We start from the raw sequence: 24,692 nt of genomic DNA on the forward strand, positions 1-24,692 counted from the left end.
AAATATTTTTTTTTTTGAAAAAAAAAGGAGATAATTCAATAAATAATGGCCATACGGCATCTACAAGAATGATCGAGTCGAACAAACATAGAAAAAATTAACATGCCTGTCTTCATACCCAAGATGAGACAAATAAGCGATGTTGAAATTGACGATGGTACATGTATAAATCCTTGCTCTGTGTTCACCATCTTTTCCAAAAACTCCGTTTGAGCTATCAACCACAAATGCAATTCCCGAAAGGCTTTATCTATGAATCCAAACCACTCTCACAAAAGGAGAGAAAAATCACACACTCTCACCAGGGAGAGAAATCAAACTATAATCAAAACAAACTAAAATAATTAGATCTGCATCACGACGTTTAGGAGATAATCGATCCACTCACAAATCCAAAAAGGCCTCTGGAAGCGAATAAGAACGAAAATCGAAAGTTTCGGTGATATAGATCTAAGAAAACTTTCCCCGAAGATGGAGATTTATTAAGAAACTCAATAAAAAAACAATAACAATAAAAAACTAGCAATCAAACGAAAAGATTTGGGGCTTTCCACCGGAAACCGATAGAAGCCCCGTCGGAGATGAAAAGAGGAGTCGGCCAGAGAGAAAAGAGAAATTTCTCCAAATAATTAAAAAAGAAGTACATGTGGAGAGTACAAAGTGTACTATATAATGATTATAATCCCTCTTAAAGGTAGAGGGGGCAATCAAAAGTTCAAAACCTCTTTATCTCTGAAGAGAGCAGGAGACGTCATCATCAAACAAAAATATGTTTAGAAATAGCTATTTTGGACATCTCGGAGAACTTTTTTGCTATATGTATAGTTGTATACAGGGAAAATAGATTTTTTTGCCACTCAACTTATTATTTGTTTAGAAACCTACCACTGAACTATAATTTTTTCTTTTTTTGTCACTAATGTTAGGTTCGGATTTTATTTTTTTTGTCACTAACATTAGGTTCGGATTTGATTAGTACTTATTCTTTTTAAAATTAATTGCATTTGGCACCCCTTTGATTTCAGCATGTTGCACATTGCACCTAATAGTTTTGGAATAAACACTATGCAGCCCCTTACTTTTAACCCGTAGACACTTTGCACCCTTTCCGTTATCTTCTGCCGTTACCGTTAACTTTTGCAGGAGCATTTTGGGAAATTTTATTATATTTAATTAAAATCAGACCTTTACTTAAATTTTCTGACCATCTAAACGATACTTTTTGGAAATCTATTTTTCGGTACTCTGCAATATAATGGTTATACTATATTTTTGTGGAGTCTTAAAATAATTTATAAAACTAAATTTTTTAGGTTCTTAAAATGCTTGTTAAACTCTCGTACTTCAAGTTAAACTAGCTAGGGGGCATATAGATGACTGTATATAATGTTATAGACACATATCATATCACCATAATATTGCAGACTATCATTATATTTTTATAATGCTAAAAAAATAACATATTGTTAATAATCAAATCAAAACATAATGTTAGTAACAAAAAAAAATCCAACGTTTTTTTAAGGAAAAAAAACCAACATTAAATCTTATTCAGAAAAAATAAAATAAAATAATTTTTGAAATTTTTTGGAGTCTCAAAATGCGTGTCCAACCCTCGTCCTCCTAGGTTAACTACCTAGGACACTACATATAAAGATATAGACACATATCAGATCGTCATTATATTGCAGACTAACACTATATTTTAATAATGCTAAAAAAATACCATAGTATTAATAATCAAATCCGAACCTAACGTTAGTGACAAAAAAAAGTCCGAACCTAACATTAGTGACAAAAAAGAAAAAAAATTATAGTTCAGTGGTAGGTTTCTAAACAAATAATAAGTTGAGTGGCAAAAAAATCTATTTTCCCTTGTATATATGTATAGTTGTATACAGACAGAGGTGGCAATATCAGACAAGACCCGAAACCCGACACGAACCCGACCCAACCCGAAATCCGATTTACTGAGATAGAAACCCGAAAGTGACCCGAAAATCACTCGATGGACCCGAATGGATCTGAAATGACCCGAAATTAGAATTTTATTTTTAATAACTTCAATTTTCAATTTTATTCAATTTTAAGTGATTTTAGCTTGACCCGAAATCGACCCGATTGCTGATACGAACACGACCTGTTACCCGAAATTGTCACCTCTATAATACAGTGACATGTCTTAATAAAAAATTTGTTTACTCTGACACATTATACATATGTGATTGCAGTCAAACTTACCTATATGCTGAATTTGGAGATCTAGGTACCCCTGTCTCTTCATATTTTTCCTCATTGTATTCAAACTTACCTAACTTACCTATTTGATTTGGAGATCTAGTGTATTCCCTCCATCTTTTAATACTTTTACTGTTTGTGAAAATTTGCCAACATTTGTGATTGTTAATATCTTCAATTTCATATTAGCATTAAATAAAGAAAAACTTCACTGTATTAAAGTACTCGTGAATACGAATCTAACAAGATCACTCACGACTATATTTAGTCTTGTAGATTATATATAAACTAGTTAAAAAAGCCGCGCTTCGCGGCGGCGTGATAAATTTTGATATGAATCCGTATTATAATAGCATAAAAATTATTTTGAGTCATCTTCCCGTTAAACATATCGCAAATAAAAAATATTCTAATTGGCATAAATTTTTTTTAAGTGGCCATTCGGTCAAACACAGTACTAATAATAAAATTAGTTCGAACACCCTCCCGTCAAAAACAATATTAATCCATAATTATTATTTTTATGATAAAATTAAATATTATAATGTAGATAGAAATTAGTTTGAGCCGCTACCTTATCAAACATACTATTAATAAGAAAACATAATAATTTAGATATTAGTTTGAGTCGCTTTACTGTCAAACACAATAGTAATAAAAATTATTCTAATTATGATAAAATTAAAGAATATAATTGGATAAAAAATATTTTAAACTGTGGTCCCGTTTTAACAAAAAATAATAATATTATAACATAGATAAAAAATTATTTTAGCTACTTTCATGTCAAACATAATACTAATAGAAAATTTATTATTATTTAGATAAAAATTAGTTTGGGCCGCCTCCCGTGTCCGTCAAACACAATACTAATCAAGAATTATTTACATTATCATAAAATCAATTACGTTAAAAGAAATAAAAAAATCAATATATGATTCCTATTATATATATATATATATATATATATATATATATATATATATATATATATATATATATATATTATTTTATTTGTTATTTATTTTTATTTTTTGATTCCTATTTATTATTAAAAATTATTATTCTTTTATGTTTCTAATTTTTTTGCTATGAGTTTTTTTAATGATTATTATCTTTACAATCCTTTATTTTATATTCGAAATTTAAGAAAATTATAAGACTAAATCGAAGATAAAAAAAAATTGTAATAATAATTTTATATATCTTATATCTTATAGAAAATAAGAATTGTACATATTACCTTACAAATTTTGAATATAAATTATATTTTATCTATTATTGTTATTTTAAATAAATATAATCATATTCTTTTTAGAATTACTAAATAAGAAAAGAATTATATCATATTTAGAATTCAATAAGAAAATAATTGTATTACTTTTAGAATTCTTGAACCTGATTTTTTGGATTATAGTGAATAAAGCCGCGCTTCGCGGCGGCGTTATAAATTTTGATACAAATTAGTATTATAATAGAATAAAAATTATGTTGAGTCATCTTCCGGTTAAACATATCACTAATAAAAAAATATTACGATTAGTATAAAAACTTATTTAAGTGGTCATCTCGTCAAACACAATGCTAATAATAAAATTAGTTTGAACCGCCCATCCCTCAAAGACAATATTAATCCATAATTATTATTTTTATGACAAAATTAAATATTATAATTTAGATCAAAATTAGTTTGAGCCTCTCTCTTGTCAAACACAATACTAATAACAAAACATTATAATTTAGATATTAGTTTGAACAATTCCACGTCACCTATTTTGAATAAATAAAATCCTATTCCTTTTATCATTTCCAAATAAGAAAAAGAATTGTATTATCTTTACAATCCTTTCACCTTTATAATACTTGAACCTAATTTTCAGATGATAATTTTATTTTCAATTTGAAATTTAAAGAAATTATAAGATGAAATTGAACAATTCTTAATAATATTTTCTATATTAAATTTAAGAAAATTAATTTTTTGATATATAAATTGTATTACAATCTTTTTGAATCCTTGAACCTGATTTTTTGAATCATAATTTTACCGCAAAGTCCAGACTAACATTCTCACGAAGATAAGATTGAAGATTAATTCATACAAAGAAATCTTGCGCTTTTTGTTTGGAGATGTTCTTGGAGTGTATTCCGTGGATAGTGAAATCTTTTCTATGATTGAACTTAAAGCCTGACGAACTGTGTTCATAAAAAACAGTTGTTTCTTTGGCATTACAATTGTTTTTGCTGCTTGTGAAGACAAAAACGTACTTCATCCTCTTTTTGAAGGTTGATATCTCAGCCTTCACAATATTCGAACAATTCTTAATTTTGTTTTCTATTTTAAAATTAAGAAAATTAATTTTTAGATATATAAATTGTATTATTTTTGGAATCCAATAAGAAGAGAATTATATTACCTTTAGAATTCTTCAATATGTTTTTTTTAGAATTGTATTACATTTGGAACTCAATAAGAAAAGAATTGTATTATCTTTTGAATTCTTGAACCTGATTTTTTGAATTATAACTATATTTTCTCTGAAATTTAAGAAAAATCAGAAGACTGAATCGAGCAATTCTAGAAACGTCCGCATCCTCCTTTATATATATATATATATATATATATATATATATATATAGGGGGAGGTTCAGTGGGTAACCTTTTCATTGAGTAACCTGGTAACATTAACTGTACACTAACGTCGTTAGGTCCAGTTTTAACCGCACGTTCTATCATTTTCTTTAGTTTTTTATATAAATTATGTGTTTTGTAACAGTTAGTTACTCAATAAAATTTTACGTGGAAATCACATGTTCTGTATGCACGTTCTATCATTTTCTTTAGTTTTTTATATAAATTATGTGTTTTGTAACAGTTAGTTACTCAATAAAATAGTGTTCTGTATTTTTATTAATGCTACATAAATTTTTTGGATTTACAATATTTTTTGTGTTATTTAATTTTCTGTGTACTGTACCTATTTTATCAATGTCCTGTATTTATTAATTACATTCTACTTGTATATGTCATATAATTATTTTTATATATTTTTAATTATTTTATGTACTATATATGTAATTATTTTTATATATTTTTAATTATTTTATATACTGTATATTATTTATTAATATTTTGTAATTTTTATGTGTTCTGTAATTATATTTTCTGTTGTACTGTATATAATTTATTAATGTTCTGTAATTTTTATGTGTTCTTCATTTAAATTTTATGTGTACTGTACATATTTTACCAATGTCCTGTATTTATTAATTACATTCTACTTGTATATGTTATATAATTATTTTTATATTTTTTATTTATTTTATGTATTGTATATTATTTATTAATATTTTGTAATTTTATGTGTTCTGCAATTAAATTTTTTGTGTACTGTATAGTAGTTATTAATATTTTGTAATTTTAAGGTGTTCTGTTATGTAAATTTTCTGTGTTACTGTACATATTTTACCAATGTCCTGTATTTATTAATTACATTCTACTTGTATATGTTATATAATTATTTTCATAAAGTTCTATATAATTTTTGATGTATTTTAATATAGGTAGTATAATTTAAGAACATACATAAAAATTAAAAATATGGAACATAAAAAGTATGATATCAAAATAAAAAATATTAATAATATGTAATAAAAAAAATAGAAAAACATATGTCACATGTGTTTTAGAATTAACGCCGTGTGGTCAGATGTCTATGTTTTGCAGTTATATTAGGGTAAGGTGTGCATTGCAGTTACATGGGTAACGTGTACGGCCCAAATACAAAGTTACCCAGTTACTCGGATTGGGGAGTTCCTCGTTGAACTATCCCCTATATATATATATTGATGATTAGTAATTTGTCTTATGAACAGACATCCCAAATAAGAAAAAAAAAAAACGGAAGGAGTAACATTTTATTGAGAAATTAATAAATTCTTTTATTTTGTAATTTATTTTAAAAATATGGGCAAATTACATATGAGTTTGCAACACTTGTTCAAAACGATTAATTTTCTGCTGATTGCACTTTATTATAGATATATATCATCTGAAAAGGTATTCTCTTTACAATATTACCTTAATAATAATAATAATAATAATAATAATAATAATAATAATAATAATAATATGTATAATTATCCTAAAATTATAATCAATTATTATAGTCAAACTCCAGAAGATCTTATATATACACATCTAATAAAATTTATATGATAATATTTAATCTAATTTTGACAATGAAAGTATTAGACCATAAATAAAGACTTTGTATGTTTTCTCTGAAGGACTTTGCTGAATAATAGAGTAATTATTAACTTTGGTAGGGTTGCCATCACAGGTAACAATCACGTAAAATTGATTTATAATCACATAGTTATGTTTATAGTAAAATGTGGGGGGAAATCGATTGTCTGTAGTCAGATGATTATCTTATGTGAAAATATATATTCAAAGCTTTTATGTGTTATTATGTCACAATAATAAGAAAAATGACAATCCACAGGAAGAAATTTAAATTGATAAAATTAAATTTTATTTTTCTTCGTCGGACTCCCATATGTATCCTGTATAGCATATATCGTATATATATACAGACATGCTTTGTTTTATTAAACATTTCAAATCAGAAGTATGTGGCAATAGCTCAAGCTAGTTTTCTCCTACTTCATCTGCTCCTATCTATTTTTAAATAGGCGAGCGAAAAGTGAAATATATATTTTAAAATAATCACCTTCGTAAAGGGATTATTTAAGAAGACTGAAAATGGGAAGGAGAGCATGTTGTGAAAAAATAGGGTTGAAGAAAGGTCCGTGGACTGCTGATGAGGACCAGAAGCTCCGCGACTTTATTCACGCTAATGATACTAAATACTGCTGGAGAGCTGTTCCGAAACTTGCGGGTAAGAAAATCTACGTGTATATGTATTGAATGTGTGTGTGATGTCTGAATTCTGATCATGTGACATATGTGTCTCTAAACAAACAAATTTAGCTAAATATGTTTAGAAATGGTGGCTTTTATGCAGGACTGCTAAGGTGTGGGAAGAGCTGCAGGCTGAGATGGGCAAATTATTTGAGACCGGATCTCAAGACGGACACTCTATCTAAGAAAGAAGAGAAGCTTGTCATTCATCTCCGCTCTCAATTTGGCAACAAGTATGCGTTTTCAATTATAGTTTTCACCATTCATTCTAGTTTTCACTACTTATGTTCTTAGTTACGAGGTTTGGTGTTTCCACAAAGTCAGCATTGCAACAAACATTCTAGTCTGTCTTCACTGAAGTTTTGAATTATAATGAGTGAATCTTTGTTGATCATTTGGGCAGATGGTCCCAGATTGCTTCGCATTTGCCTGGAAGGACTGATAATTATATCAAGAACTACTGGCATAATCACATTAAGAAAAGGTTGAATCAGATTGATTCAAAGGCGCATAAACCCCGTTTCCCTGATCAACCTGCTACTACTAGTACTCATTATAACACATGCCAAAAAAGAGCGGAGAAAAGGAGAGAAGACATGGACGCGGTCTGTGAAGATGATATGGCCAAAGAAAATTTAACCATCGACTCCGGATTCTCGGTTGACGAAATTCCATTGATCGAGGACCACGAGATTATTAACCCTCATTCTCTTCATCTCCCGTCTAATGATTGTTCCACATCCTCTATTCCTTATCCCTGCACTGCATTAACCGCGACGAAAGTTGAAAACGTCAAGTCTTCGGCATATTGGCAGGGAAATGATGAATGCAATAACTATGATGGAAACATGGGGGTTTATTATTCGTGTGAAGATGATTTCACTGATTGGGATTGGCTTCTTAATGATTTTGATATTGACGAAGAGATTGATTAAGAAATGATTCTGTCGCCTCCTGAAGATGCATATGGTCACAAGCTGTACCCGAGAATTCATGGTCGTCTTAGATGAGTGAAATTTGTAAAGTTTAAACTGTGGTAATTACTGGATGATGGTATATCTGGCCTCCTGGATATATAAGAGAATATATTCAGATAGATCGTATGTATTTTACATTTGATTTTTGTTTGCCTTATCTTCGGCCTTTATTTAAATCCAAGAAGTTTCAACTAATAATGAAAGACCCTGCAGGGTTTGTTCTTGAATCTTGATTATTAAGCTGAGTTGATGGAAATCGAAACTTTGTGCCCTTGATTAGTAATTTTGTTGCGTGGAATGAGAACCTCATCCCTCTTGATAGATAAATCTAACACTCCACGCTCTTGGGATACTCATATTCATTATTCCATTCCCGATTCTCATTCTCACACACCATCTAAACACCCCCTTATATGTCGCTCAGTAAAACATTTCGTGGCTTAATCTAGTATTTTGGCTTTATTTAACAAAATGGCTTTCCGACTCAAGTAGTAGCTATTCAAGAAGAAATATGTATTAGCTTTTGTACTGCCAAAACTGATGCTAGCTAGCAACTTCGAAGTCTTTGCATCCATCACCTAGACAACGAACCTAGCAGCTATTCCTGTCCTATAGTTTGTTCTATGATCGTGATAAGTACTCCTCCTAATTTGAGATTTTAAAAGGATCAATAACTCAATACTATACACGTCGTCTAACCTCCACAGAGATGAAAGAAATCATCTATCTGAGGTAAACGAAATCACAGAATAATAAGCCCACTTTTAATTATTAAGCATATATATCAACCTAAATGTGCTGGTGTAGAACATGTTTATATCTGCAAACAAACAGAAGTAGAGATCATTTATTTGATTTATCACGAAACTTTGTTAACACAAGTACATATGTAGTATTAATATGGGTTGCCTCGTGTGCATGATCACGCGTATTGATTTAACCGAGTTGGCTGTGAAGATTGATCATGGCGAGGGGGTCATTGTGCCGGCAAGATGGAGCAGAAGGAGGAACTATCCCTTTACCAAGAACATGAAAGTCCAAGCTTCCCTTTCCATTTGTTGCCATCTCATTCGAAGGTGCCGCGGCTGCTTCCGGCTCTTTGTCCATCGTCATCCCCATCTTCAAGCTTCTCCCCATCCTTATTGCTGCGCATGAATCACTAGCAAGGAGTAAGATGCATAAAATGCACAAAATGCGCCACCAACTGCAGGAAAGCTTTGAAGAAATCATCGTTGTGTAATGCAGTTGAAAGTGTTTTCAATGGATGCTTGATTTGCGATTGTATTAAGTGATTTATATAGAGAAACGACGTGTTTTATGTTTATACATACGGCACGTACGTACATACTTGTGCATGCAAGCTCTGATGAGCGCCATGAAAATATGATCAAGCCTCAAGTAGCTACAATCACACACGGCTTAATTATAGATTATTTGCAGATTTTCAGGCGTATAGAACTTCTCGACATTGGTTGGTAATCCAAGTAGATAAGATAGATGATAAATTAGAAGTTAATCTCTTTCTCATATTCACATGAAAATCAATATAAGAAGGGTTATTTTTTTACTAATTATACATTTCAAATACTCTGCGAAAGGGACTGCCACTCTCGGTGCATTCCAAGATCTTCAATGGCAATAAGTGATAAATTAAGCGAGAGTATCTTACACTTACAGGACCGTGTAATATTCATTAACCTCGTAAACTACGGACCGTCGTTTAATCCGCACGGATTTATTTTTGGAATCTTCGAGAAAAATCATGTTTGACTAATTTTATTTAAGATAAAATTGTTTTTATTTTTATAATGGGGGACATACCCGCTGGATGACATTCGGTCAATAGCAGAACACATTGGTTACGGGTTTTATATCAAAGTGCCCACCGAACTCGTTAAAATGTATCAAGTACCTACCCAATCTCCACGACGACTCATTTAACATACTAAAATCATTATATATATCAAGCTGTTAAATTTTTTTAATCTCTTAAACATAAAATGTTAATGTCCACTTTATTCCTTCTTGCAGCAATTCTTTTACCCATCTAACCTCCAATCTGTCCACCTTCAGCTTCATTTTCTCCACCTTAACCTGATACTTGAATAAAATTGAAGCTGCTGCATATTTCATTTGATAGTAAGCAAAGTCTCTTCCTAGGCAGAGTCGAGGACCCCCGTTGAAAGCTGTGAACTTGTAGGCTGATTCGCTCATGTAGCGACCATCTCTGAGCCATCTTTCAGGCTTGAATCCCAAGCAGTCTTTTCCCCATATTCCTTCCATCCTTCCCATATTGTAGATTGAGTAAATTACTTTTGCTCCGCTCTTCAGAATTGTGCTGTCTGGGAAAATATCATCTCTAATAACCTAAACATGACGCGTAGATTATGAGAGGGTCGCAGATAGAGTCTAGATTAAAATTTTCTTCCTTGCCCTAATGACTTCTTTAGCAAACGCATCGACGCCTTTTATAGACTGTTTCAGTATCTTCTCACTCGCCACATTGAGACACCTCATTGATATATAAAACGATTTTAGTATGCTAAATGAGTCGTCGTGGAGATTGAGTAGGTAATTGATACATTTTAACGAGTTCGGTGGGCACTTTGATATAAAACCCCATTGGTTACTAGTTAAAGGACTGATATGGCCAGATGGGACTAGCTGGCTTTTCATGGGCTTCTTTCTAGACTACAGTGCTGTACTCTTCTCTTTTTATGTACTGAACATAAAAAAAGTTATGACAATGTCATTGCATTGAACGAAGTTATATATGGATATTTTATATAAGACCTTAATTTCTAATTCTATGCACACTTCATTCTCTTTTTAAAGCTTCCAACGCTCCTGTTCTATTTTATCAACTTTCTCATATGTAGCCAGGTAAAGAAAAAAACAAACTTAAAACGCTCAATCTTTTTTAACAAAAATGAGTACACTTTTAAGAGGCTTAATCTTTTTCATTCGGACATCTGATCTCATTCACCAAAGAAATAAACTCTACTATTTTACATGGCATAGTTAAAGAACACAACAGTCATTACCATACAAGCACACCAAAACCAATCCATCCCATTTCTTGAGTATCCCAAAGAAGCCACCACTATGGAATCCTGATAGCTCCCAGGCTTGATTTTTGTATCTGCACCTCTTTTATAAAGATTGACCTCTTGCTCACATGATTTTACTCCATAAGGAATTTTACTAGTTGATAACACGCCCTTCGGGTAACAAAGATTTGGGTTATTCCAAGCACCAAAACGCCTACCCAATCTCTCGTAAAACTTGTCTGAGAACTTGAGCTCTCCTGTCAAGTTATTGCCATGTAAATATATTGCACTTATATTAGGCAGGGCTGCTAGTTTTGGTGAAAGATCACCTGTGAGATTGTTGTCATTAAGACCCAGAAATCTTAGGCTTTTGAGCTGTGATATGGACTCTGGAACTCCACCTGTCAACCCTGTATTGGACAAATCTAAAATAGTCAGGCTCTGAAGATAATGCCACCTAAGCCTCATGATGTCGCCGCCAATTGGGTTGCTTGATAAGACCAGCTCTTCCAAGGAGCCCATGTATTGGATTGATTCTGTCATTCCACCTGAAAATTTGTTGTTGCTAAGGTCCAGCAGCGTTAGATTCTTTAAGTTGCCGATTTCTTTGGGGAAATTTCCCGTGAATTGGTTTCTGCTAAGATCAAGCTTCAACAGTGATTTCAGCGCGCTTAAAGTATAAGGCAGAGCCCCTGATAGTGAATTTCTGCTCAAGTCCAAGATCAGAAGCTTACTCAGAGTACCAAAACTGTCTGGGACTTGGCCAGTAAACTGATTTCCCGAGAGCACTAACCGCTTCAAGTGGAGTAAGTTGCCTACATTTATTGGTAACTCACCACTTAATCCATTTTCAAGCAACACCAAGGATTGAAGTTTTGTTAGGTCACCAAAGGTGGTGGGAATTTGTCCAATAAGACCGGGGTTTGATCTAAACTCTAGGGACTCTAAGCTTCCAGAAAGTGTACTCCAGTTGTGTATGGGCATTTTGATCGGATAGCTTTGATGTGGCATGCAATTGAAGAATGAGAGGGATCTGAGGTGCTTAAGTTCAAACAGCTGAGGACTAAATTGCAAATTTGAGGCACAACCAAGCGAATTTTCATGAATTGGACCGATGTTTAAGGCTGTGACGTACCAATTGCCATCATATATGTCACAAGCAACGCCCTGCAAGTAATTGTGAAGGAATGTATTACCAACTGAATTGCAGATTAGGGAAAGCAGGTTGTACTAGAGGCTCTTATCCTCTTATGCATCATGGGAGAGTAAAGCTGATCCTAAAGGTTTTAAATAATCAGAATTACAAACGAAACTGGAAGCATTCTTAAAAAGAATACCAGCCAAAAAAAATCGAGAAGATCACTGTTGTTGCATAGAAAATTATAGTCAGCACTGAGATTATATATGCAATAACATGTAAACAACAATTATCTTGTCTTTTTCTTTTACTTTCTCCTGTTCACCAATCATTGATACTGATATACAATAGCTATGTATTTGTTTTTTACTACATAAATGGGACTAGTTTGCAACTCAAACAGGAATCAACAGATACAACAAGGATGATAAACATGTCATAAAACTTAAATCTTCAAATAGAGTTATCTATTTCTAGTAAATGTAACATTTATACTAGCAAATCAAACTAAATTTTTATATGAACTTGGGTGAATCATCAGATTGAAATTTGTATTTGCAAGTTTAAGTTTTTCTCACAGGGCATAGAAAAATAAACAAAGGAGAGGAAAAAAAACCGGGATGGGAGTCCAGCCACAGGGATCAGGATAGAGATCAGAGCCATTCCATCCTTGACCCACGAAGCCTTGAATGGCAGAGTAAAGAGCTTCTTTCTCTCTTTTCTCCATTGCAGCCCCCTCTGTTTCAGTTTCTTGACCATTGCACCAGGAGACACTACTCTTGTAAAGCACAAAGATTGCAATAAAAAGGGCATAACTTGTTTTCTTCAGGTTCTTCATTTCCTAGTAAAATATTGCAGCCTCAAGCAACTTCAGTGCAAGCAAAATAGTCTGATAATCTTGCAGAGCAGGGTTCCAAGCAGGAAAGATTAACAATTTAAAGACTGGATTTTTAGATTACTTTTCTTCCCAAACAGTATGAAAGATTTCAAGAGAAATGGGGAGGCAAGGTCTGAACTTTAAAAATTTCATCATAATGTTTATAGCAAAGCTAAGGAGCAGAGTAGAGCACTTGAATATCTTGCAGACAAGAAAGAAAACCAAACTAGAGCTCAGTTATCCATGCACAATTATAATAAGAAATGTCAACAATATAATCAGAACAGTAGCATTGAGTAACTAAAGGAGAAAGACAAGCTGAAACAGTGAAATCTGCAGACATGAATACATGATGAATATAAAATACATATCAATGCATACTTTGTGAGTGGTATCTTACCAAGGTTGCTGTGACAACATTAAATGGAAAATAATTATTTTATATGATATGCATGGAGTGAATAAATCACTAGGTAGCTAGGGATGGATGATTGGTTTGGCAGTTGAAGATTAAAGGTCTGGACAGCGAGGTAACATTAATTGTAAGGATCAATACACGATTAAAGTTGTTTGGAAGGTGTTTGTGTGTGTTTAGGGGACCAAGTTGCATGCACAAGCCCAAGGACAAGGGAGGAGATCAGAGTCCAGAGAAGAGAACAAGTACATGTGAATTGCATGCAAGACAAAGGTAGGATTTTGTCTCCGGGTAACTTTCTTCTCTCACTTTAAGCTGTTGGGTATATACCACCTTTCTGTAATAGATGGGAAAACACAGGGGAAGGGGACTGCACTAAGATACTCTGGATCCTCCAAGGTACAGATTTCTACTTCCTAACAAAAAAAAAATTCATTAGCTCGAGCTTATATAGAACACGTTTTAGCACGAGAATACAGCAGGATAGGTTATCCTGCATATCTTAAAATTTCTCGCAATAATTTTGGACATTATATAAACTTGTGCTAACCCTTTAATTACGACTCACTGTGTTAGTGAAGGTGCCCAATTTATCCTTACATTTGAGTCTGCATATATCTTCACTTCTTAATGAGGTGATGAAGCTTCTCAAAAGAAGTACTCCATAGCATTCCAGTACATTTCCCATCACATCCCAAGTCCACCTCTCATTGATTACATGTTGCCTTGTGCATATAATTCCATTTTTTTTCATTTATATCCTTTACTGTAAGTTGGACCAATACACAAGGAGACATTTCAATCACCAGTTTGGACCATTTAAATACATCTGTCTTCAAATATTAGAGTTCAAGGATATGAATATTGCAGACTATCAAACATTTCAATAATTTGTATTTTTACCAGAGTGTATCAAGTGAAAAATGAAGTAAATAAAACATATTCAACCTTTTCTTCATTCAACTCAATACAGTATAACCTAAAACAACTGTTGCTGCACTCAAAATTCAACAAGTGAAAAACTCATTTCACTTTTTACCGAAAGTAGACACTTGAAATCATAAATTTACTCCTTCAAGGAAGTAAGTAACAGAGCCTAAAGGTAACAAAATGAATGCAATCTGGCCTGGGCTAAAAGGACCACCATAGCATACATTAAAGCAGAGAATGTGAAGCTATGGTGAGAGATTTGCAGCCAAACAAAGTTATTTTATAGCTAAACAGGCCTAATAGGAGGGGTCCTTTTCTCTCTTTAGTTTTTCAATCACTTTACATATCAATGGATTGATTAGCCTAAAAGATAAACTATGACTTTTAACATAATATCTAGTGGTAGGTTTCATCTAGGACACTCATCATCTGTATAATGAATTTACATCAGTTTAGAGCAACTAAAAATTTCCAACGTATGCACAGAACTAAAACCACAACTAAAGAAACCAGTCTTTGTTAGATTTAATATTTTTGTACAGGAAAATGACATTTCAAGCAATGAGATTACCATTGTAAGCCTATATATACACTTTTTATTCAGGCTAGCCACACCACAGCATGTGGCGAGAACGAATTAAAACCACTCGTTTGGGTCGTTTAAGTAAATATTATCATATAACAAAAAAAAAAACAAAAAATTTGAACCTATATTTAACCATATGAATCCGTTAATATTAGTGTTTGTTAGTTAGCGAATTGAAACGGCTATTTATACTCAAAAAATTAATTTTCAAAATACTACTTAAATCAGCTTTCTGAATTAGACAATTGGTATGTTTCTAGTTAAAGTAGAAAAAGACTGATCAAACAACACTTTACCAAACAGTTTCACACCAAATGACTCGTTTACTTTAAGCTAGCAGTCAAAACATTTAATTTTATCTCTATAATTGTCAAACATGATTAAGTATATTAATAAAGTCGAAAGCACCAAAATTTGAACCATATTTTCCTTTATACTCCACAACATGTCAATTCTCACCGTACGATCATTAAGATAATAGAATGTTAAATAATGATTACATATTCTCTCGAATGCTTATTGAGATTTGTAAAGTCGTTAAAATATAATGGGCTACTTCAATCATAATTTTATCGCTGATAGGAACAGAACTAAACTACATCACTGTGAACTCGGAACATACCACTGGAAGGGATTCAGTAATTCAACAACCATAAATCTATATTTGTTCTTCAATCCACGCAAAATACATCTATCTTCTTTCTTTCAATCTACTTAAGGCCTCTGCGAGCACCGACTGATGTCTGAGAAACGATATTAGAGAATCAATGTAGTAGCTTTCAGAGTCTCTCAGAGGCAGTGACATTACTTCACATTTGTAAATTACATTTACATGCAACTTTTCACAATTACTCATGTGATCACATTATGCATTTCAATTCCTATTTAGTCAGTACTCAGTTTTACCATCAATACACATTCTCATATCTCAACTGTATAAAAATGATTCTTGTAAGGTGAAATCTCCAAAAAAGTAAATTGAAAGAAACATCTTGAAAGAAGGGAAGGTTGGTGAAATTATAGCAACACAAACGAACACGCATTACCTAAACAAGAAGAGTACATCAAAGTTGGCCAAAGAGTTCATGTGATCCCTCCAGACTTCAATAAAATGGACTGGTGGGTAGCTTCTGACAAACTGTCTATGCCTGTGCTTGTGTGACCAGAATGGTCCAAACGGATTGTACTATGCAACAAAATTGGCCAATCACACTACTCTTGTGAATAAACAATCCTATCGGCTTCCATTTCGGTATGAATGGAAGTAGGGCTGTAAACGAGGGGAGTTATTCGTGAACAAGATGGACTCGACTCGTTCAAGGCTTGGCTCAACTCGACTCAAATTATTCACAAGCAACTCGAACTTGACTCAGTTCTTAACAAACTCAAATTCGAACAAAATGTGTTCTATAAGATTAGCAACCAAATTCGACTCGCTAAGCAAATACTCAAACTTGATAGGCAGACTAACTCGACTATAGATTGGATGGGGGAAAAAAAAAGAGAACTTAATAAAATAAAGAAAACAATATCAACACAAACAAAAACGGTGTATTAGCAAAACAAACATATAACTCATTATAGCCTGGCCAGAGAATTTAATATGTTCAATATTGTAAGAGGGCGTTTGGGAACATCCATTTCATTTCAAATGATGGATTTCAAATGACAAGATTTGAATTGTCATTTCAAATTCTCAAGTTTATACTAATATGTGAATGTCTAGATTTCAAATGAAATTCAAATCCAGATTCTCAAACTGGATGTTTGATTAAATCCAGAATTTCATTTAATGAAATCCAGGTTTCCAAACGGGCCATAAACGTATTTATCTGTCTACAAGTCTATAGGCCTTGAGAACAATTGCTATGCGAGAAAATAAATAAAAATTAAAAGTATTCACTAGTTCAGTCTCATTCATATATGCACCATGCACAAGCAAATCAATTAACCAAGTAGAGACGGAAGATTGATCTAATAAAAGCTATAAAATGGAATGAGGTTCAGCCGTTCAGGAATTGATTCTCGTAATGGATATGAAATTATCAATCAGAAATCATACATGAATTTTTTTATTACATTTCCTTAAGCCCCAAATGCCGAAGGGCAACTACCACCTTTCACTCGGTACTGAATGGAATGAGAAAAACAGATGTCTATGAGGATCAATTTAGTACCAAACCAGTTCTTAATGCAAGTAAACATTATAATGAAACTCATACTCGTACATTGGGGGAAACGAAAAGTACCCATTTTTCTGAACACAATAGCTCAAGCAGGCTTTAAATTTCAAGCATCTGATAACCAGGTCGCAAGGAGGCCAAAGCATTCCATTCAAGAACTGCTACACGTTCCTCACCTCTTTCTGAAAAATCATATAAATATTGCATCATAGTCCTACATATTATCAACACAGGGAAATAGAGCAAATTTTAACCACAATCACAACAGAGTTTTAAGGAGTCATACATATACAAATATAAAGGTCTTGTACTTGTAGCACGTTCATGTTGGCAACACATTGCAGACAAAAATTTTCCCAAAACGATAAAAAAATGTAAATTTCAATTATTTCCTGCTTCCCAACCAATACCTAGTCCTACCATGAAAGCAAGAGAAATCATACACAAATTTATTGTATTACGATCATTGGCACCCTGGCATATGTGTATCATCTTCAGCTTGGTAGCTTCTATTGCTGCAAGAATCTCTACCACCGTTGGGGACAAAAAGAAAGAATATGATTAAATCCAGAACCATAACCTTAGTCCTGGTCTTCATAATGAATATGAGATGATATGCATGACAAGTTACTCTCTCCAACAAGAAGGAGAGAGACCCCATAAAACTTGAGAAACTCTTCAATTATGTAGTGAAGAAAGTCCAGATCTTCTTATGTATTGACACTTCACCAGGATTCTCTGGTTCATCATCCACATCCTCGGCATTGTCAGGATCTTCAAGTCCATTATCTCCATCTTCATGTAAGGTGCTTCCCCTTTCAGCGCCAACACAGCCTTCAGGTCTCATGGCAATTACCTCCTCACTGAACCCTATATTTTCAGCTATCACTAGCTGCTCAATGCTCTTTTCAGGAGTTTCGAATGTTTTGAGCTGTGCATCAAAGCAAAAATATTTATAGACATACATTTTTCATAAGAACGGTATTACAGAATTAATCAGAGGATATTATTTTTAATGAAATCCAAAATAACCTAAACAATTAGAAAAGTGAAAAAGAAGTACCTTAGCATCGCTTTCTGCCGATAGATCTTGAAATTGAACACTTTTATTAGCTGTAACCTGTATAAATGTTGTTGGATTGCTTTTCTCAGGAGCAATTTTTAGTGATCGGGTAGGAGCATCTTTAGGATTTTGCACTGCTTCCACCTTGTCAACATTAACTTTGCTTTGCATGTTCTCGGTATCAACTGAAGCTTGCGCGGAGGCAGCTGTTCCCACACTGACCAATCAATTCACAAATTTTTTAAATGACAATTAAAAACATACCATAACATACTCTGATAGTATGAAACTATCCTGCCCCCTCTTACTTATTACAAGATTAATTCATCTTTAGCAGTTGATTATTAATGATTCTACATCTCTCATAGTAGGAGTGATATGATCTTTCTTCTAACAACTAACAAAGAAGCCCGCTTCATACATTATCAGCAATGTATACACACAAGAGATTAGACATACCTGCTTAAACAATAAATGATGTAAAAAAATTGAGATCATATTAGCTCGTACCCAAAACCAGTTCACTAATCCAGGATTGTTCACCATCTAAATTACAATTCTCTATCACGCGAGAACAGACCCCTAAACCCAGATAAAAGTAGACAAAATAAAGGATGATATATTTCGCTTTAGACTCATACAAACTAAGAAGAAAAGACAATTTTCTCATGGTGTTCCCAGTCAAGTCAAGTTTTAATTGCAACTTGAAGCATATTTTATAGAAATTAGTTCACAGGTAATTTCTAATATTACAGGAGAGGTATATCTAAAGCATTAGATTTACAAATTATATGTACATTTCTAGTATCAACTAATATTGTGTTCACTATTTTTAAACCTTCAAATGACACTTAAATTGTGTTTCACTGTTTTATGTCTGTCTGATGCAAATGCAATCTCTCCATGGCACACTAAGAAACAAAGTCTTTAACCCACAGTCGGCTCCCAGAAGGCACAAACAGGTCCAAGGAAAGGAAGCAACGGAAACAATGAACACCAATTCAAATATTGTTAACATCTATAAAGTATGGCCCATGAAAAGTGAATCAAGATTGATCTGAATGGAAACATATGCAATCAAAAGTCAAATAATAAGTGTTCACCAGTTATAGTTTTGCGTAAAAGATTTTATATTCAGCTTATACCCAACTGCATTTCAGGTTCAAAATTTAAAATGTAATGGCACTTCAAGGCTCGACCCAACTGCATTTCAGGTAAAATCTAAACTCTGATGGCATTTCAACGCTCGAATTATGTTTCACGGTTAATGGTCAAATGCTAGCCTAGTATTGTCAATACTTAATTTATATTACCTCCGTTATACTCAAGGCCAAAATCCCAAGTTACAACACTTTCTGCAAGGCAACAATACATTTGCTTTACATTATATGACATGAAGAACATGTAACTGTCACTGCCAGAAAAATCTAATTTTAAAATAAAACTAATAAGTTGAGGACTATAGAAACAGATGAAAAATAAGGATAAATTTCAGAGACCACATTTAAAATATAAAAGATGGGACTGAAAAGAGTTAAAGTTACTTGATATGATCTACTAACAGCATTAAAATACCTACTATGCTCCACAAAATACTTCCAAGTCATAATCTACTAATACTTCGTATGCCATAGCCCATAAGAGCTCAAAACACCAAGAGCAATGGCATTTGCCTTGCCTATATCATCATTCACGCAGATTATCTAGGAACTTACGTCTTGTTTCGCCTAAGATTATATCGCCTTTCACCTGGAGTTTGAACAGATGAAACTACAGTTTGTCGTCTTTTCCTGCGTCCAACTTCTTCTGAGACACTTTCTGAGCATTCTTCACTATAATCACCCGCCACTTCACTCACTGTAACTCTTGAGGTTTGAGCACGTTGTCGCTTCCTTTGAGTGGTACCAAGTGCTTTTTCACCATAGCTGGAGTCCCCACGACTTTCCTCATTAACATCGGCAGACTCATGTGGAACATTGTCACCCAGTTTTCCCGCTGAAGTTCTCCCCAATATTACTGCAGCATCTTCAACCACAGCTTTCACAGAATGTGTTCTGTGGATTCCAACTTTGGGTTTCCTACTAGATCTGCGACGCCCGCTTTTAAGCTCTGATTGCTGAGAATCTTCTGGAGCTTCTGCTGTCGTACTGTTTATATTGCTGAACTCGTCAGTGCAGATATCATGTCCCTCAGCAACCTCTCTATCGGTTTTCGGAGTGACCAAATGAACATCAGAAGACTCATTTGCAAGACCCAAGGATGGTTCTGGACCATCTTCAGCTTTCCGTAGCCCCCTCGATGCTAAGTCACTAGCACTAGGTCCTTCGTCCTTTTCATCTACATTCGCCAGCATATCAGATTGAGATTTCGAATATTGAGCAGTCTCGTTAGGAGAATACTTAAAAATGTTTGAGGTACATCTCTTTATCCAAGATATGTGACCTCCAGAATTTGATGATGTTAAATCAGTTCCATCCTGGACCTTGTACACACGACCATGTCCCGACCTCGATAGAGGAGATAACTTGTACTCTGTTTCAAGCTGTTGTTGGAGGTCAGAGAGTTCATATTCCCGGGTGAATTCTCCACAATGGTTGCAACTCTTCAGCCTGTCAACAAATGCAAGTAAGCGATCTCTTTCCTTAATTAGTTGTTCTCGCTGAAGCTTGACCTTCTTGTTAAGAAGGTCAAGCTCAACAATGTCCTTGTTCATTTCAAGTTGGTGCTCTTCCAGCTGCTTCTTATTCAAGGCAATCTCTTGTTCAACCTTTTCTATTCTACTCCTTTCAGACCTTAATTCTTCCATATCCTTTTGTACAGCTTCCTTCAAAGATTTAATTTTGCTATATTCTTTCTCCTTCTCCTCATTGAATGCCCTCTCCCTGTCATGGACATGCGTCTCCAATTCATCCTTTCTTCTCTGCATATCATCCTCGAGATTCTTTTTTCTCAACTCAAAGTCAAGAAGCATTTGACTATGTTCAGCTTTAGATTTTTCAGATAAAAGGGCCTGCTCGTGTCTCATTACAGTAGCAAAACTTTCTTTCTCTGTTTCCAGAGCTTCTAATTTCACCTTAAAATGCTTTTCCATTGCAAGCCTTTCATTTTTTAACCGATCCTCATCAAACAGTCGCATTTTCTCAAACTTCTCTTTTTCTTCACCAAATTCACGCAACTCCCTATTCAGAGCAGTACTTCTTTCATCAAGTGCTTCCCATTCCTCCTCAAAGTGCTTTCGGTCCTCCTTCAGACTCTCTCTCTCCTTCAGAAGCAAATCCCTCTCATGTTGGTACTTCTCAATCTCTTGTTTCAGTTGCGACTGCAAACGAAGATATTCTGCCCTCTCTTCTTCAGAAATTTTAAGTTTCTGGCTGACGTCAGTCTTTGTCCTCTCAAATTCATGTTTAAGAGTTTGTAAGATATTCTCATCAACAGAAATTTTCTTCTTTTCCATATCCAGCCTTCTCTCATCTGATTTGAGTACTTCCTCTTTCTCTTTCAACTCTTTTATCTTTGTTTCTAGGTCTTCCTCTTTCTCTTTAAGCCTCTCAGAATTGTTCTGCAAAGATTGCTCAAGCTTACCCAGGTCTTCCTCTCTGCGGTTGATCGCAACTTCTTTGTCACATAAGGCACCCATCTTGCATCTCATCTCCTCATCAAGTGATTTCCTTTTCCCATCCATTTCCGCCTCAAACTCCTGCCTTCTTGCATCAAGAACAGCCTGTTCGTCAAGAAACTTCTGAATCTCCACCTGCAAGAAATAAATAGATAACATTCAGCAGCTAAAAGTTGTACATGAACCAGACATGTACGATGTCAAATATGAAGGGGGGGAAGATACATCAATGAGACTACTACATCAACATAACTTTAGTTACAACCACTAGGAAAAGTTCAAGTGTAGAGACTCACTCTTTCTCTAACAGAGAGCTTTTCTGCAAGAGCCAGTAACTCCTTCTCCTTCATCTCCAACTCCTTCTCCTTCATCTCCAGATCACTCCTAAGAGCTTCAGCCTTCTGTTATCAATCAAAAAAAAAAAAAAAAAAACTCTAATCAATCAACGAGACAGTATAACAACAAAAATCCTCCATTCGACAAACAACAACAGCAGAATCATTTAAAAAGAACAATAACTCACATGCTCTTCTGCTGTTAACTTCGCCCGTCTATGTTCTATGTCATCCTCGGCCTTCTCCAAAGCTGACTTGCTGGAATCAATTTTTTCCTGTGCTTTTTTGAGTTTCGTCTCTTTCAACCTAAAATCCCTCTCAATTTCATTTACCTTCTCCTCCCTCTGATTACATATTCTCCGGCCCTCGCATAATCTTTCTTCCCCTTCTTGTAATTTTCTCTCCCACTCATGCAGATCTTTTTTATGTTTATTGTAAGTGGCTTCATGAGCCTCCCGCCTGCAAATCAAAAAGGTTATTAATATTAACTCCAGTTCCGAATAATAAAAAGAGGTGATGTATCACATAGATCATACTCTGCAATAAATGATAAACGTTCCTTCTGAAGCAGACTGTCACGGGTCTCAACTTCTTGCAATTTTCTATCCAGCTCCAAGCTCTTCTTGGTCACCTCAGCAAATTTCGCATCTGCGACATGCAATTTTTTTTCTACATCCAAAGATTTCTCCTCGAGTCCAGATTTCAGAAAATCTGTATTCACCAATTTGGCCTCAAATGATTGCTTCATTTGTGCATGTTCTGCACGAACCTCCTTCAAAGCCTTCTCTAGCTGCAATAAAGAAGTTTTAACAGTGATAAGTGCATTAAAAAAAACAAATCAAAGACTCTTGATACAAATCAATACACCTATAAATATAATAGGGAATTAAAATACAACTAATAATGCTTCAAAAGGAGGAACCTTATATGTGCATTACCACAAACCAAACCCGTTTTATATTTGGTCATTTATCAATGTTGCACGAAGAATGACATTTTAACTAGATTAACAATATGGAAACATGTGTAATCACTCTTAAACTCTAAAAGAATTCTTGTGACACTTTTTTAATCCAGAATATATGAACAAGCTATATACTCTTTACTTTATTACACCAACCAACACGGGAAAAACAAGTTAATGGAAACATATACATGTACACATATAATAACCCGACCAAACAAAAGTTGAAGCCTTAAAACAGTAATGACTGACCTAAATATCTGAACAAAAGTGTAAAGATCACTAATATTTCATAAAGATCATAAAAACAAAACGTTTCTTACATCACCAACACATTTCTTCTCCGTTTCCAACGCCTTCCTCAAATTCTCCTCTCGCTTCTCAACCTGAGACAACGAAATAAGATGTGCAGTCTGTTCCCGTTTAAGCAACTCCTGAGTTTCCGTCAATGCCTCTCTCAAATTCTCACTATTCAAAGTCCATTCCTTCTTCTCGATCAGCAGAAGCCCCATATTATACTGATAATCATAAAGCTACACAAAAAAATAACAATTCCAAATTAACCAATTAAAAAACACAGCTCATGGCAATTACAAGTTTATAACCATGATTCAGTAATTACCTCTCTCTCGATTTTCGCAATTTTCTCAAGTAAAGCTTGGTGATCTTTCTTCTCCATAGAAGCCTCATCTAATAACCCAGCCTCCGTAAAGCGTCTCCAATCTTCGACATCTCCGATATCAGAACGAGACACGGCTACCGTGTGGCTCTCGGTCAGGATTGATCGTGCTGGCGGTGGTGGGCCGTCAAGAAAGGCCACGGATTTGCCCTTATCGGAAGACTTAGGGTTTGGGCCGCGGGGTGTGGTGGTGAAATTGCCCCAATTTTTTCTCTGTGGAGTGAACATGTTGGAAATTTAGGGTTTTGGGTTTAATTCGATTTGATTTATAACGAAACCTAATTTAACGGAAGATATATTGAGTTGAGTGTTGAGAGAAAAGTGGGAGGTGTGCTCTGCGAAGTGTAAAGTGTTTGGTGGATTCAAAAAAGTGAAACGAGTGAATGATTTTGTAGGCGTTTTGCTTAGCCGACTCAGCACTTTGTTTAACCGACTTCATTGCTCGTGTATTTATCCTCAGACTAAAAATATAAAATTTGATTTTGGATAACGATAGGAATATTAAAAAAAAAGAGAAAATTTTGGCAAAAAAAAGAGAAATAAAATATTTAAAAAAATTATTATATATTTCAACTAATTTTATAACTGATCAAGTATATGTTATTATACTTTATTTTATATATACATATTAATAAATTGATAATTTTATTTGTAATAGTATGTTTTAAATATACAATTTCTCAGTATAAATAAGAATATTGATTTATTAAATTA

The 24,692-nt window shown here is 33.8% G+C and overlaps 3 protein-coding genes across 5 annotated transcripts; 1 reads left to right on the top strand and 2 right to left on the bottom strand.

Moving 5' to 3' along the window:
- The first annotated feature begins 6,874 nt into the window (after window positions 1-6,874).
- Window positions 6,875-8,357, top strand: LOC108208462 (transcription factor MYB20). Its single transcript, XM_017378990.2, has 3 exons — window positions 6,875-7,142; window positions 7,269-7,398; window positions 7,569-8,357. The coding sequence occupies exons 1-3, from the start codon at window positions 7,007-7,009 to the stop codon at window positions 8,098-8,100; spliced, it is 798 nt and encodes a 265-aa protein (XP_017234479.1). The 5' UTR covers window positions 6,875-7,006; the 3' UTR covers window positions 8,101-8,357.
- A 2,613-nt stretch (window positions 8,358-10,970) lies between these two features.
- On the bottom strand, window positions 10,971-14,597 carry LOC108208165 (piriformospora indica-insensitive protein 2-like). 3 transcript variants are annotated; one of them, XM_017378666.2, is made up of 3 exons: window positions 12,947-13,600; window positions 11,522-12,359; window positions 10,971-11,449 (listed from the first exon to the last, which is right to left on the bottom strand). In XM_017378666.2, exons 1-3 carry the CDS (start codon window positions 13,166-13,168, stop codon window positions 11,151-11,153), a joined length of 1,359 nt encoding a protein of 452 aa, XP_017234155.1. In that variant the 5' UTR covers window positions 13,169-13,600; the 3' UTR covers window positions 10,971-11,150. The 3 variants fall into 3 exon arrangements, with proteins under 3 accessions (XP_017234155.1, XP_017234152.1, XP_017234151.1); XM_017378663.2 differs by adding an exon at window positions 13,608-14,597 and having other exon boundaries at window positions 10,972-12,359; window positions 12,947-13,171; XM_017378662.2 differs by having other exon boundaries at window positions 10,973-12,359.
- Window positions 14,598-17,559: 2,962 nt separating this feature from the next.
- LOC108208989 (nuclear matrix constituent protein 1-like) lies at window positions 17,560-24,365 on the bottom strand. The gene is made up of 8 exons (XM_017379655.2): window positions 23,922-24,365; window positions 23,623-23,832; window positions 22,872-23,125; window positions 22,524-22,794; window positions 22,297-22,401; window positions 20,100-22,135; window positions 18,385-18,601; window positions 17,560-18,252 (listed from the first exon to the last, which is right to left on the bottom strand). Exons 1-8 carry the CDS (start codon window positions 24,204-24,206, stop codon window positions 18,004-18,006), a joined length of 3,627 nt encoding a protein of 1,208 aa, XP_017235144.1. The 5' UTR covers window positions 24,207-24,365; the 3' UTR covers window positions 17,560-18,003.
- Window positions 24,366-24,692: the final 327 nt, after the last annotated feature.

The sequence above is a fragment of the Daucus carota genome, chromosome 2 (assembly GCF_001625215.2).
Source record: "Daucus carota subsp. sativus chromosome 2, DH1 v3.0, whole genome shotgun sequence".
Taxonomy (NCBI): Eukaryota; Viridiplantae; Streptophyta; class Magnoliopsida; order Apiales; family Apiaceae; genus Daucus; species Daucus carota.